The following is a 15,030-nucleotide window of genomic DNA, read 5'->3' as shown; positions in this document are numbered from 1 at the left end:
AGTTTAGAGTCACACATGCGACATGAAAACCAAAACCTGGCATCCATTTCATCATCGTTATAGTGTAGAAAGATGAAATGTACATTGGTAAAATGTACAATTGCACATTAAGTGAAATTAAGACATGAAATGTCAATGAAGAAAAGGATAGGATAAATATAAACTAGTAAAAACAGAAAGAGGAGAAAGGAGAAATAATGAAAATGATAAATATAGTAAAAATAATGATAAAGTTAAGCAGATAATTAAAAAAACATGAATATGAACAAAAATTACAGAAAAAGTTCAACTGCCTCGATGTAATTTCCAAATTCAGTTATGAATAATTGAGTAGATGGAGATATGGATATGAAATGTACCCAATAAGAGTAGTAATTCAACAGCCACTTTTATTTTCTAGTTCGTACTTTTAAAGTAGCCTATAAAATAACATCCTTGACTTCCAACTTAATTGAGCCTAGAGCCTACATTTTCTCTTTCTCTTTCCAGTCTCTGACAATGTGCTCGATGTAGATACCTGGGAATTAATAATAAAATAAGATACACACGGTTTCAGACATAATATTAATTTATTTGTAACTATGGACTATGTGTTTTCAGTTTTAATGTTTGGTGCTGTAGTGATTCCTTGTGACGAAACCGTTTGAACAGACGTCATAGGTTACTCCATCGTCCAATCGTATCGCTCTAAAAGTAAAAAAAAAAACAGTAGTACACTACGCTTCTCTTCTGCGCAGACTCACACACAGAGGAAGAAACAGGTCTCCCTTCCCACAGAGGATTTAAAGTCTCCTTAAAAGGGTAAAAAATACCACTCTTTTGGATTTTCAATGGTAACAAGTGTAGATAACGTTTCTATCGTTCACTGTCTATATGTAGAATATCAACACTGTATCACGACGTTTTTTTCTGCGTTCTACTTATGTTGTTATGCTAACCGGTGAACGCTAGCTAATCTAGCTAACATTACCAAGTAGTAGTTAGCTTGGCACCTTCCTCTAAAGCTAAGGTCAGCTTTTGTTTCATTCGGCACCTCTGTCTCTGGTTCGTATGCCTTTGACCGATCACATTCACGCTCTGAAAGGTTTCTGCGAACCTGAGCACACGAGATTGATCAAGAAAAATGAATATCTAGAATTCATATCTCTAACTACTTAACTTATCAGAGATAATATCTACCAGAATTGAATGACAGGTGAACACTGCATTGAAGGAGGTTACCGTCGGTAAACCTCTGTCTCGTCTCACATATATACTGTAGGTAGGTAGATAGATAGAGAGATAGAAACAATTAATGAACGTGAATGAAAAGCTTAATCTTTATACAGTATTGGGTCATATATATTTGTTCTGTGATGTGTGCATGCCTATAAGCAAGCCGAAGTGGCCAAAGTTTGCCATGATGTTGGCAAAATGTTTGTGGGGCTTACCCATAAAACGTCAGAAACTGAGAAACATTAGCTGTTAGCTATTGCTGTATATCCTACAAAGTGGTAAAAATGCTTGAGAATAAATTGAGCCAATGTAGTTGGATTTCACATACTCTCTTCTGAAATGAATATTCACTGCTTTGATAACTGCAAACTTTAGCTTCCTTTGTTAATCTGAGGATGAATATAAATTTGATACTATATTCTTTTATTTGTGTTTCTGTATGTGTGCTTCTTTTCTTTGCATCAGCTCTTAGGAGCTCATCACCACCAGTAAAGCTGTATAAGCACCGGGTTGACGGGACCGAAGGAAGTGGCGCGTCATACGGGGAGCTGCCTGCTGACATCGCCATGAGTTACAAACCCATTGCTCCTGCGCCATCTGGCTCCAACCACACACCTCCAGGTTCTAACACGACACAGCTTTAATGTTGCACATGCAATTATTGGCCTGTGCCATTTCTCTGTTATGGATATGACACATTTTAAGCCATGGAAAATAATTCAACAGTTGTAATTCCCATTGTAAATCAATGGTTGTCTAGCCAATATTAGTCTCAGTAACCATAGCAACAATACATTATCATCATCATGCTGTGATAATAGTTAAACTAACTAATAGTGAAACCAAAGATACTCCCCACATTAACTAAGGGAATCTGGTAAGTGGCCATGGTATAGATGTGATAAAACTCTCAGAGGTGTCTTCAGTGTAAAAAATAATGAACTTTGCTCTGGCTTATGTGTGTTAGAAAACCTTACAGTGAATGATTAAGTATACCTTATTGAGATTAAATAAAATGATTCAGAAGGCAGGTTTCTTCTCACTGTTTTTGTGTTACAAGTTCCGGTTATAGTGTGTTACATCTTTTCTCCTCCTCTGTCCAGGCTCTTCTGTGCCCTCTCCATCTCTGCCCTCGTCATCCAACTTTAGGCCGGCTTTCAGTGACTTTGGCCCACCCTCCATGGGCTTTGTTCAGGTATGTCTGCAGTACAGCTATCCATACTGTTGTGTTGTCTCATACTTTGGTAATACCAAAATATATACATACAAGTAAACCAGTAATCAAAACTACTCTTAAAGATGTTTTTTTTTATTTATTTTTTTTTATGTGGGCCTGTACAGGTCAAAGGGTAGAGCTTGGATATGACACCATGGCTTTGTCAGCCACTTTGCTTTAAAGTCCTTACTAGGGCTGAAGCAGTATGATACCTGCAAAGAAAATGAATGAATAATTACATACCTGTTGTCGTATTTGAGAAACAAAGTACAAATGATTCAAACAAAACGCTCCAGCCCAGTGTGAGCCGAACATACCCCCAGCTATTATTTGAAAACTGATCATTAATTGTGAACTGGCCTTTATTTTGTAACTCAAGCTGATTTATAGAGGGACTTTTCCAGCAGCAGAAAAGGTCCCATTACATTTTTAGGTTTATTGGAGTTTTGTATCTATGCACTCAACAAAAAGACAAAACCGAAGGCACAATCAGCAGCTGACTTGAAGTAGAATTTCTATTACAAAATTCAGACGGAAGAAAGTCTGCTTCGGTTAATTCACCTTCAAAAAAATTCAGAAAATGAAAGTATCTGCAGACAAACATGTCTTTCTGTATTCATAGAGTACAGTAAATATTGACAGTACTGGAAGCCTGTTACTGTGAGGCAGCTGCAGGCATGTGAGGAGTGTTGAGATAGCCAAGAGGGTGAGGCTGACTCGTTGCTTGATTGAAGTGCATGTAACTCTAAAAAAAAGCATATTTTTTTCACATTTTTGTTGGAATCATATGAAACAGTGGAAAAGAGGAATGGACTTCATTATAGCTGTGAAAACATGGCAATATAGAGGATTAGATGGGAAAAGTTGGGGGACTATCTATTATCAGAATCAGAAATACTTTATTGATCCCAGAAGGGAAACTCTTTTCTTACAGCAGCTCACTATCACGTCAGTGCACACAGGAATTGAAGTTCTAAGCAAATCAGAATATAATACACTATAATACAGGTAAGATAAATTAAGTACCAAGTGGATATAAGTATAAAATAAAATTAGACAAATTAGACAAATGTGTGCTGTTGCATGCTGGGGCAGCAGGTGTTAAATTAATAATTATTTGAGTTGTGTTGTTTCAGTTCTATTTAGTATCATTTTGACTTAATATCTTGAAAATAAAAGATACCTGGGCCCTGTGCTTTCCTCCACTATATCATATTAGCAAGAGTCTACATTTTCCATTGTTCTTTGTCTTCACTTGTGATGTGGATTTCCTGCTGTGAAGTCTTGATGGATCTTTTTTTTCCTTCCCCAAACATTACACGTTTGTGGAAATACACAAACAGCCTGTCAAAGTGTCTCAAGGGTCCACCTACAGTGAGCTTTTGTCTGTCATTGAGGAGATGAGCCGTGAGATCAGGCCTACATACGCTGGGAGTAAGAGCGCTATGGAGAGGCTAAAGAGAGGTATATTTTGCTTGTCAAAAACACATGCCTGTTTTTCATGATTTGTGTGTGTGGTGTGTATCGTGAATAGTTAATAAAAGTGACTTCTTCTGAAGCCAGAAGAAAAGACAAAAAAAACAAATAAGATAAGGGAAAACTTTGGTTGATTTTGCTATTATGTTTTTTTCATACAAACAGCAGTGAGGTATGTGGAGCACCAAACAATTAGGAAGTGAAGCCAATATCAACAAAACACCAGGGTTAAAAAGACCATGTTCTGTTTAAACATTTAAGACAAGTCCCTTACACAGTCAGTTTATGACTTAAATGTTTAAATGTGGTCTAAGGAGGAAATGATCATTTGGCTACTCCTGTTTTTGCACTCTTTTTAAATTCTGATGGATAGTAATGCAGATCTGTAGAAGTAATGGACTAGTGTGATTTGCATAGAATCACATGCATTAGAAACCTCAGTAACTGCAGTGGCTGTGGTGTTAATTTACCAGGCAGACAGACCCCAATTTAGCCTTAAACTTGACCTGCAGCCCTATTGTCATCTGGCTGTCTTGGATGCATTAGATGTTTGTAGTTATGGTAGAGTCAGACAGAAGGCAGAAACTGACATTAATGAGATAAACAGCAAAAATAATTGGAAGCAAACTGTTGATTTTACACCTCCTTGCACCTTGTGTTTGTCTTGTTCAGGTATAATCCATGCCCGTGCACTGGTCAGGGAGTGTCTTGCAGAGACGGAGAGAAGTGCCCGCACATAACCTTTTGGAAACATCCCTTCACCTCTCACTCTTTCCCTGTAGAAACCTGGCCTCATTAAGATCCCCATTGTCTGTTTTACAACCATTTTTTACCCTCCCACCTTTTGCGCTTTCCTCGCTTGCTTTTTATAGGTGCATTATGTCCTTCTTGTGTCCACTGTTCCCTTCATTCCACCACACCCATTTTGTTCATTACAAACTTTCTGTGACCTTTTGGGGTGTATGCAAAATGCAGTTTTGTATCTATTTTGAAATAAGAGTGTGGGGAATTTCAACGCATTTGTAAGTAGAGCTGTGGGTAAAAACTTCCGTGAAATGGATAGGAATGTTTTAAGTATTATTTGTTCAATAATTGACCAAGAAAGTTTGGTTTTTTAAATGATTAAATCAATGTTCTAGTTGCACCTGTACGTAAGTTTCTATTCTGAACATCACTCTGCAACCACTGAATAGTTTTTTGTTAATCTGAGCATCTTGAATATACCCCATTTCTATTTACCCTTGCTTTGTTTTCATCCTATTTTGTAGTGTAAACACACAGTAGATGTTTCTCAATCCCAAGAACTCTGTACATCTCAAGTCAATTTGTTTAGTATGGGAATTTTGTAAACCAGATTTTTGCAGTTCTGTATGTATATCTTAATTAAATAACAGAAAAAAAACAATTTCAGTGTCTGTTTCATTTGTGAAACATGATTATTTTGTTGCTATGGAATTAGTATGCAGATTTGTGACTGATGAGAAACCTTTCTATGAAATATTCTTTCATTGAGCATTGAGTGTTCATTGACCTTTTGAAATGGGCAGTTTGACAAAGAAACTCTTAACACAAGGCCCACTCAATGTACATTTTTCAGGGCACTGAGCTCACGGAGTAGACTCCATCTACTGATGAAAGCCACAATATGTGAGAGCTCTGATAGACAGTAAGTGTGCTGAGAATGTTTTTGTCCATTTGTCTTATATAATGTTGTGACCATCTTTTACACAGGATTGTAATAATTATTTATATAGTTGAAAAAATACAAAAGGAAAATCGCCTTTTTTCCTCCAAATCATCTGTCTGCATGTCACATATTAAAAAAAACAAAAAAAAAAACAAAGCTGGCGATAAACATTTATTTTCAGTTACATAACCACAACCTCTAACATCTCACTTTAGACAGGTTGGGCTACCGACTCGCTTCACATGGAGAGTAACAAGTAGCTTGTTCTAAGCATGTGAAGGAGATACTGAGGGTTCTGCTGAGTACATCTTGACCGAAACAACATAATGGTAGTATTTCTTACATAAGTACATAGGAGAAAGTAAAGCTAACACAAGTCCTTGTGTGTTGTATGATTGTCACAGACAGCTCGGTTTCCCAGTCGCATCTACCCGGAGATAGTCTGCTTATTCCAGTGCTTCCGCTGTGACCAAGATAGAAAAGGAGTTCTGGCGGTGCAAGGCAGAGGTGTGCATGTGAGTACATAATGTGCCTTGTGCAAAAAGCAAAATTAAGTATTCCATGGTTTTCTTAAGGGAAAGCATTTCTGTCTGGAATCCTTTGAAATCTCTCCTTACAATTACAAGTAATTTTAGGATTATCCAACAGCTGTGCGCATATTTCAGAGAAAGCAAGACAACATAATTGTTTTGTTTTAATACCATGGCAAATTGGTGTTTGCTATATAAATTATAATACAATAACTTTGCTCAAACAGAAGATAAATTCATCATTCCTGTGAAACATTTTGCTAAGGGAAACATTCTGTAGGCAGTCCATTACTGTGAGCAAGTTATTTACCATGAATGTAAAAATTTCTGAAACCATATCAGGCTAAGTAAGAAAATGGAATTCAGAGTTCCCTTAGTTTGAAGACCACGATACTATGAATACATAGTGCTGCTAGCCAGGACAGACATGGTTCCATGGGATTTTGGACTTTCATTAAAATTAAGCTGAAAATGTCAGCAGGCCCTAATCAAAAACTGAATTTTAAATTTAGAGAGAGGGAGTTTAGAGGAATAAGGCAGGAATGAAAATCGCACCTTGGTATAAAAATGCGTGACTACTGGGTGCATTTGTGTGTTTGACCTGACTGTGAGAATGTTTCTGCGTGTACCATGAGGGGACGGGTGGCAGAGTGTTTGACTTGGGTGCATGGATAAGACTGAAACACCAGGAGTGTCTACCGTTTCTCCTCCATCTTGAAATTCACAGGCAAACTCTTATTCCAACCCACTGTGAGATTCAACCCTGTGAGGAGGCAGAGCAGATATTTCTTTAAATTTCTAATACATTATAACAAAGAAGTTTCAATGGAATATCTGGTAACCACTCAAACTAGACTGACTGTAGTGGCAGTGGCTGGTGGTGTGCTGAATAGGCCTTTGTAGCGACCCTTTTCCTCCTTCTCTTTGTTGCGGATCCTCTCCTCCATGGCCCTCAGCTCTTTCGCAACTGACGGCTCCAGAGAGGGTTCCAGGTCCAACACCTTGGCAAAGTCCGCCCGTGCCTCTGCCTCATTCCACACTGCAGCGTGGGCCTTAGCCCGCTTGTAGAAGGCCTTCACATTGTCTGTTAGGAAGGGGACAAAGAAAATTAATTCAAATTCTTCAAATGCACATAAATGACCAAGGAAATGGTTATCAACAACTTAATTTGATGTAATGATGAATCAATAGCATTTACAGACAGGGCTAATCCACTGGCTGTAACAACAAACTTCATGCGATTTAAAGGAGGATGATAAGATTCCAGGATAATGAAAATAAGCCAAAATAACAATGCAGGTTTTTCAAGTCTACTGGCCACATGGTTTAACCACTACATTACAGTACATTTGTATGGGAGACTCATGAACCATCAACACAGCGATCAGCCCCAAATATCATATATCATGTGCTAAAAACCAAAATTACACCTGAAAAAAGTAGCTGGGAAGGAGACAGCAGTGATGTTGATAGGTTTTCAATGTAGTGAGTTCCCAGGACCCACAGCTGGTCATTTGAGTGGGACCCACAAAAACTTAAGTGGGTCCCCAATAAAATTAGTGGGTTTTTTTTGACAAAATGTAGTGTTAAACTTGTGTTTAGGGATGGGTATCATTAGGATTTTATTGATACAACTACTACTCTAATCTATCTATACTCTTATCGGTTCTTTTTCATTACTAAATAATTGCTTTTTAAAAAATATATTATTTAAAAAAAGAATACATTCATTAAAAGGATTAGAAGTGAATATTTTGAATATAACTAAATGTTGTTTCTAGAGCAGCAACAGTAATGTTCACAACAGCAAAGTCACTGTATAAACTCAATATCTCACTGGAAACAAATCTAAAATCAGTGATCAGTAAAATAAATCATATTCCTGACATCAAAATAGTGAGTGAAGTTTATAAATAATGAAGACATCAGTCAGTATCAGTCCCTCCTGTCCTCTGTCCTCCTCCCTCTGCTGCTGATGTAATTCACTGCAGGTAAGTTACACCTGGTAGAGGGAGGAGGTGCTGGTTTGTCTCAGCCAGCAGTAAGTTTACAAGAATTTGCCAAATTTTAAGATTTGCAGCAAACTAAGCTAAACAGTTAGATACATACAGACAGCTTTGTTTGGAACAACTTATAGTAGCGAGCACAGTTGTTGTCAACTCAAGTAATCTCCACCGCGGCCTGATCTGCTGATCACGCATGTGTGTGCGTCGGTGTGTGTGTGGAGGAGCTCAACCCGACACAGACAGCAGAAGAGGCTGCTGCGAGCAGCCCGACATGGCATTTTACTTGCCCCGGGCAATCCTTATTGTTCAGCCCTGCTGCGTCCGTTTGGATCTTAATGCGTGATAGGACGTGTACCTAGCAACATCACTGAGACAGTTAACTGTTTCTTTCTGCAGCTATAATTACAACATAAAGTGTGATCCATTACTATAGCAAGGCACTGGGACACCACGAGCCACCAGAACAGCTTATATCTACTACTTGAATCTACTACATTCTACTGAAGGGATGAACAGCATCCCTTCAAAAAGCAGCAGTGTTCTTTCACATGTAGGTTTTTTGTAATCTCAACATCACAAACACAATTTTACACTTAAAATCTACACCAATCTACACCAAGCCCAGATACACTGCTTCCTCTTTGAAATCACAAATACTTACAATCTGTTGTAGCAACAGAAATATTTAATCTCTGGTTCGTGTACAGCACCAACAACAAAGCCTTACCCTCATATTTGAAGATCACGGATGTGCAGTGTTCGATGACTTCGTAGTACTGGCCCTGGAGTAGCTTGCACTGGCAGTAGTTGAGGAGCAGTGGTGTGATCATAAGGTCCAACTTTACCCATGCTTCATCTCCAGGATGTTCCTGACAAAAGTCGCAGAGAGGAGTTACAGAATGCATTTTATTGCAAAGTTAAGTTTTTACACTAAAGAAAATGGAAACTTAAAAACTGGATCTGACCTTCATCTGTAGATTTTTGAGGCAGGCAATGCCATTGTAGTACTTCTCCGTGGCTTCCTTAATTTGGCCCTGCTTGAAAAGCATGTTGCCCTCCTCGTGGATCTGAGGCACAAACTCGAGTTTCTCTTCATCCGTCATAGCCCATACATCAAGCTGGAACGATCCTGGAGGCAAAACCTGAGCAGAGAAGGAGCCTGAAGATCAGTGGCTTACGATGTAGGAGGGTAAAACTGTAGTTGTTCTTAGTAGCACATAGCAACTCTATGTTAAACATAAATTATGTTAAAAGTTTATTGTAGTTTATGTTTATTGTATTAAATTGTAGAGGTTAGGTACACCTCTACAATTTAATACAATTCATTACATTACTGTCTTAGTGGGAGGCTTGTAAACTTCAGTTTTTGCTGAGACTGAGTGTTTTAGAGTTTTATATTTCTCAAAGTAAGATATCAAAAAGTACTGGTACCAACAACCCAATAAAATACCACAATTAATATTGAACTCTGTGCTCTCCCCTGCCTGCTCACCTCCAGCAGCTCGATGCTGAAGACAAGAGGCTGTGGACTGGCCTGAAGCTGATCCAGGTCCTTGTGCCCTAGAGAGTGGTGGGAGTGGATCTGGGCAATGCCGCAGCAGTGCCTCTGGCCTTCCAGGGGGTCCTTACCAGCACTGATGTTTCTCAGGGACTGGGACACAAGCGGGTAAAGTGCTGTGTGCTGAGGGGCGAACAGAAATGGTCAATGCACAGAAAGAACAAGATTTCTACCGTATCGTATCCCAAATGGCCAGCTCACTAACCTTAGTGTCACAGGTAAATTCAGAAATTTCGCCTTGTCTCATAGTGATGATCACTCTCTCCCATGCAGCTAGTTTAAACTTCTTGCCCAAAATAAGCTCCATGGGTTTGCTGTGGCCCCCCATGGTCCTAGAGTCATCCAGCACTTTGCCATCACACAGGCTGGTGCGGTAGTGGAAGACCACCTGGTAAAACAGAGATAGGAAGAACACGGACAACATTAAACACTTCTCATCAGAGCTATCTGGTTAAAATAACTATTGTGACATCAGCCCTTTAAGGAGGACACGAGTTAGATGCAGCTGATTGCTTGTTTACTAGAAACAAAAGAGCAATCTGCACTTCTCTGACAGGCCTGGAGTGCGTCTACACTCCATCATATTCTGGCCAATCACAACAATAGAAAATTGATTGACATGGTATGCCAACCAATCAGCATTGACAAACACATGCCATCCTGTTCCGCCTCCTGTCTTTCCATCAGATGAAAAAAAATCGGGGGAAAAAAAATCTAACCCGGCCACAAAATCAGCCCTTCCCAAATTAAACGTTGTATCACCACAAAGGCAGCAAAGCTCACAAGCTTGTCAGTGGTGTCTTTATACAAGCGCAATGCGTTTGGTGTAACATTAATCTAAGTCTGATGTGTTAGCAAAGATATAGCTAGTGATAGCATTATTAGCTAACGTGCTTCGTCGCATTTGTTAAACTAATTCAGAGGTCTGGACTCAACTCATCCGACCGTTGACACTGTAGTTTTACCTTGGTTCCATTGGGAAAGGTCGATAGCTCTCCTTTACCAGGACTGATCAATTTCTTTATTATTCCTTCTTCGAGAAGCTTGCGTGCCTCTTCCTCCATCCTTGACCGAGTGTAAGTTCTCGACAGATGACGATGTTTGCCGAAGCCAGTCGTTTCACGGGCCTCAGAGCGCCCTCTACACGTAGACTGCGTAAGTGTCATTATACTAGGCTGGGGACTGCAAGACTCCCTTTTCATTACCTTAATAACATAAGACAACTGTTCAACTGTCTTGCATACCAATTCATGAGAATTTAAATAATTAATCAAGTCTTAATTCAACGCACATACAATTTATTGGTCAGCTATGGCTTTTAACTTGTATCACACTACAAGCAATATGTCATGTTTTACAATTTACAGTACAATTTTAGCTAGTTGTACTTTACTTTATTTCCATTTAATGTGACTTCACTATATTTCAGAGGGATTTCTGTACTTTTATTCCATTACATTTATTTAACAGCTGTAGTGAGTAGTTACTTTGCAGATGAAGTTTTTATATACAAAATCAATGATGAGCTTATACATATAGTACATTGCTATAGGTTAATCTACCCAACAGCATATAATTAAAATTTTCTCCACCTGCAACATTAAATATGCTGCTTACACATTGATGCATCACTAATAATGGTCCATTATTATAATAAATAATGATATCAAGTTCTTTATTTGTCATATGCACAACAATTACAGTGACGAAGTCGTTGGCAATGAAATTCTTTGTTCTCATGCTCCCTCCAACAATGCTCATACAAAATGTATAAAAAGAAAATCACGTTAGTTAAAAAATGAGAATCTAAGACATAAAATAGTGCAGAAGTTAACATGAATACCATTATAAAATTAATAAACCGTAATGTTGACAGGTTGTGCAGTAATGTAGTAAATGTACTGTATATACGTAATAAGAACCATAATATAACACTAACAGAAGCTATTCTGTTGCCTAATAAGTACTTTTACTTTTGTTACTTTAAGTACATTTTGCTGCAAACACATTTCAGTGCGGGGGTTATATTCTTAAATTGTGGTTGTTATCTGCATACTTCTTCCACCATTGTGTATCACACCACATACAGTATCAGATCACAAGCAATATATGTGTATTACATGCTCTAATGTGGTGGAAGATTGGTTAATAAGTAAATTTATCCAAATTATTAAAAAAAAAAGATTTTCTTACTTATCTCTATTGGTATGGAGCACATCAGTTCAACAGGTTTGTTCATAGCAATGAAAAATTACATTTTAAAAATTCAACAGCAACGTGACTTTCCAGAAATAATGTCCCAGTGGATAATCCACAGACTTCATTGTGACTATTTCTATCAAAGAAATAGTCCCCGTGAAAACTGTTGACATAGTGACAGCTTTGCAATACTACGTGTTACTGTGTGTTATACACTTGTACATGTCATGTATCTGTAGTATATGATGCATTGTTTCTTTTTTATGTAAATCTAAATCTGCAGTCTAAATGGCATACTGTGGTTTTTATCACCACCAGTTTGGTACTTCAAATCCAAATAGATACATTTGGGTTTCCTTACACATTTTCCACACGCCTTGCCGCTGCAAAAATGAGCACTGGATGTTTCAAGGTCAATTTAATTGGTCCCAACATGACTGTTTTGATTTAAATAGACCAGAACTGCAGCTAAATATCTAGATCTTTAAAGAGCTGAGCTTAAAAAATTGACCACAAAAGGAAAGGGGGGTTCAGCTGCTGCTCGCTGTCTGTCCTACTGGGTTGATAACTGCCTGGCACTTGTGAAGTGGTTATTGATTGAAAAATAGCAGGGCATGGCTTCCTGAGGGCCAGGACTGAAGATCACTGGGTATGAAACTGCAATTGAAGAACCATTATCCTGAGAAAAAGTAGCTGTATTTCACAAGAATGGTAAAAGTTGTTGTGCCCTAATAGGTGCAGCAAAAACAGTCGAGCGTGGGAGATGTCAGTCAATTACAGCCTTTCGCACCTGCACAGTGCTGAGCGTAGAGAAAATAACTGAAACTGCTGTGTGGGTGTACCATAGATGTATATAAGCGCAGTCATGTCACCTTTTATCTAGACTGGCTGATTTTATTGCCACATTAAAAGTGGTACCTGTTGTACCTCTATTTCAGGGTTTTAACAGAGAAGAGCGTAAAAATTGGTGTGTATATGGATGCTCTGCCATTAGGAAACATTTTTCACATTCATGCAAACAACTAAATATTGATTTGAGTTCAAGTAGAAGTTCAAACATTTCTTTGAGCCTTCCATGTTTTAAGGCATTTCTTTTACTTATGCCTGAAGCTTGTAAAGTACCCAAGCTTTTTTTATTTTAGCCTCCAAAAGCAAAACAAAACTCCCCCCATTTACATCTTTCTGCCGCTGTCAGTTGGTTTCAGCTGAACATTCTGTTGCTAGTAGCAACCCCTGCTGGCACTGTTCCATGACAGTTGCAGTTTAACATCCACCATTTTGTCAGATCTGTGACCAAGCAAATATTGACAGACATCTTATGTCTACTCCATAAATCCCCTTGTTGGTGCACTATCAGTCAGTACTCCTATAGCTATTTAGTGATTGTTCATTCAGCATTTGTTAATTTAGTTTTCTTGTGATACGTTTGCTGCTAACCAAGCTAGCCACTATGTTAGCTGTCTGATGCTAATATGTTGCTAATACAACATTCTAAGTAGCCTAACTGTTAATTTAGGCTACTGTTGAGCTAACTGTTATGTAATTTACTCGTTTTAATTTTACTCTTGTTGACTATGTGTATGTTTACTAGATTAATTACTGTGTTGTTCTTCCTATGGGGACTTAATGTTGATCTTTTGCTGGTGTCATGAGGGACAATGTAACCAATTTGACAGCCAGTTTCCTTGTTAGTGAATACCTTTGGTCTAACAGTTGTTTATGATATCTCAACTTTTCCTGATTTGTAATCACTTTTACTGAGATTGTTGTCCAATACAGTTTTCAGTTTCACAGTTGCCACCAGTAAAAACTACAAAGGCCAAGTGTCTGTGTTTAGCTCACTGCATAGCTTTGCACCGCAGAAGATCCACGTTTACCACTATCAGTTGTTGATAGTACTGTAATTTAGCATTAATAACCTCTTTAAAATCATAACTTAATCTCTCAACAGTTTATATAGTATATATGCCACAAGTTTTAACGTCAAGGATTTGGATTGTACTGAGACTGGCTTTCATGAGAGATTGCTAAACTAAGTGTGAAAACCAATAAATTGAGGTTACTCCATGATGTATACACTCTGCTTTAATTCAATAAAATATTTTCATAAAATTTAATTTTCTATTATTTTATTCTAAAGCTGAGGTGGCAACTGATAAGAAAAACAGCAAATGGCAATAACCAGCTTCATACAATAGTCTGGGTGCATATTTGTTTCTGATTGGCTAATATTATACTCTAGTTTAATCTATGTTATAAATTGGCTGATTCACTAATAAAACCTATGTAATCATGCCAACATGATCAAACAGTAGCAAGCCAAGTAAAACGACCTCTTGCCTTGTAAAGTCAAACCCAAATTTAGACCCAAGACAAATCAAAAATAGGCATTTCTATACTTTTTTGTTGTTGTTGCCAAATTACCATGGTATAAGCAGGATAAGATAATGGTATAAGCAAGACAAGCAGCCCATAAATATGAATTAAATGATTTTACCACAAGCCACTGAGGAAACTTTGCCTTTGTTCAACTTTTCAGTACTTTCAAACCTCGTCATAGATGACTCCTTACTTGAACTGCCTAGCGAGCAGAACTGCAGGTTTGGTCCCACCCCAGTCTATATACTGTCTATAATCTCAAAACATACAGGAAACAGCTCTCACTTTGTCCCTGTTTGGAAAACTATTTCAACTGACACAAATTAAAATATACAAACGTTTTATTGTAATTTCACAGTCATTATTCACACAAGATTTAAAACACAGGCAAGACCAATCTTCTTCTTTTTCATGTACACATACAGCAATGTCAGTTCATGTAGTGGAAAAATAGTCGAGACACTGAGTGGTTGAATTAGTAGTGGTCATTACAATGACAAGAAAAAACAACCATGTGACAATACATGACAAATGTGACAAGTGACAAAATACAATTCATTTTAACATAGCAAACAAAGAAATGTAGTGAAAATGTAGTGTCTCATAAAATGTCATTTTTCAAAATAAGGTAGGTAGAACAATTTGAAGCCTCTTCTTCCACGGACAGCACAGCTGATGTATATCACATGGTACACTGGAGGAAACACAGGGAATGACATTGTCAATGTCAACAAAACAAGGCATGCATTTACTGGTACAAGGTC

The 15,030-nt window shown here is 37.9% G+C and overlaps 3 protein-coding genes across 4 annotated transcripts in view; 1 reads left to right on the top strand and 2 right to left on the bottom strand.

Annotated features, from left to right (window-relative positions):
• The first annotated feature begins 654 nt into the window (after positions 1-654).
• cdk2ap2 (cyclin-dependent kinase 2 associated protein 2) lies at positions 655-5,312 on the top strand. The gene is made up of 5 exons (XM_044191029.1): positions 655-801; positions 1,681-1,836; positions 2,319-2,410; positions 3,775-3,895; positions 4,580-5,312. Exons 2-5 carry the CDS (start codon positions 1,782-1,784, stop codon positions 4,645-4,647), a joined length of 336 nt encoding a protein of 111 aa, XP_044046964.1. The 5' UTR covers positions 655-801; positions 1,681-1,781; the 3' UTR covers positions 4,648-5,312.
• Positions 5,313-5,752: 440 nt separating this feature from the next.
• LOC122873829 (aryl hydrocarbon receptor interacting protein) lies at positions 5,753-10,812 on the bottom strand. The gene is made up of 7 exons (XM_044191026.1): positions 10,654-10,812; positions 9,894-10,076; positions 9,623-9,811; positions 9,096-9,272; positions 8,858-8,999; positions 6,985-7,208; positions 5,753-6,887 (listed from the first exon to the last, which is right to left on the bottom strand). Exons 1-7 carry the CDS (start codon positions 10,750-10,752, stop codon positions 6,882-6,884), a joined length of 1,020 nt encoding a protein of 339 aa, XP_044046961.1. The 5' UTR covers positions 10,753-10,812; the 3' UTR covers positions 5,753-6,881.
• Positions 10,813-14,589: 3,777 nt separating this feature from the next.
• Positions 14,590-15,030, bottom strand: part of tmem134 (transmembrane protein 134) — a 4,999-nt gene continuing 4,558 nt past the window's right edge. For both annotated transcript variants that reach the window (XM_044191028.1, XM_044191027.1), the window contains one exon: positions 14,590-14,960. In XM_044191028.1, coding sequence (XP_044046963.1) covers positions 14,878-14,960 — 83 coding nt within the window. In that variant the 3' untranslated portion in view covers positions 14,590-14,877. The remainder of the gene's footprint in view (positions 14,961-15,030) is intronic.

Source organism: Siniperca chuatsi, linkage group LG3 (assembly GCF_020085105.1).
Source record: "Siniperca chuatsi isolate FFG_IHB_CAS linkage group LG3, ASM2008510v1, whole genome shotgun sequence".
Classification (NCBI taxonomy): Eukaryota; Metazoa; Chordata; class Actinopteri; order Centrarchiformes; family Sinipercidae; genus Siniperca; species Siniperca chuatsi.
This window is presented reverse-complemented; position numbering and strand designations above follow the sequence as displayed.

Coding starts and splice junctions, on each gene's coding strand:
- cdk2ap2 (XM_044191029.1), top strand. CDS start 1,782: ATGAGTTACAAACCCATTGCTCCTGCGCCATCTGGCTCCAACCACACA. Junction 2,411..3,774: donor CCTCCATGGGCTTTGTTCAG/GTATGTCTGCAG, acceptor ATACACAAACAG/CCTGTCAAAGTGTCTCAAGG. Junction 3,896..4,579: donor TATGGAGAGGCTAAAGAGAG/GTATATTTTGCT, acceptor TGTCTTGTTCAG/GTATAATCCATGCCCGTGCA.
- LOC122873829 (XM_044191026.1), bottom strand. CDS start 10,752: ATGGAGGAAGAGGCACGCAAGCTTCTCGAAGAAGGAATAATAAAGAAA. Junction 10,077..10,653: donor CCTTTCCCAATGGAACCAAG/GTAAAACTACAG, acceptor CTGTTTTACCAG/GTGGTCTTCCACTACCGCAC. Junction 9,000..9,095: donor TCAAAAATCTACAGATGAAG/GTCAGATCCAGT, acceptor GACTTTTGTCAG/GAACATCCTGGAGATGAAGC.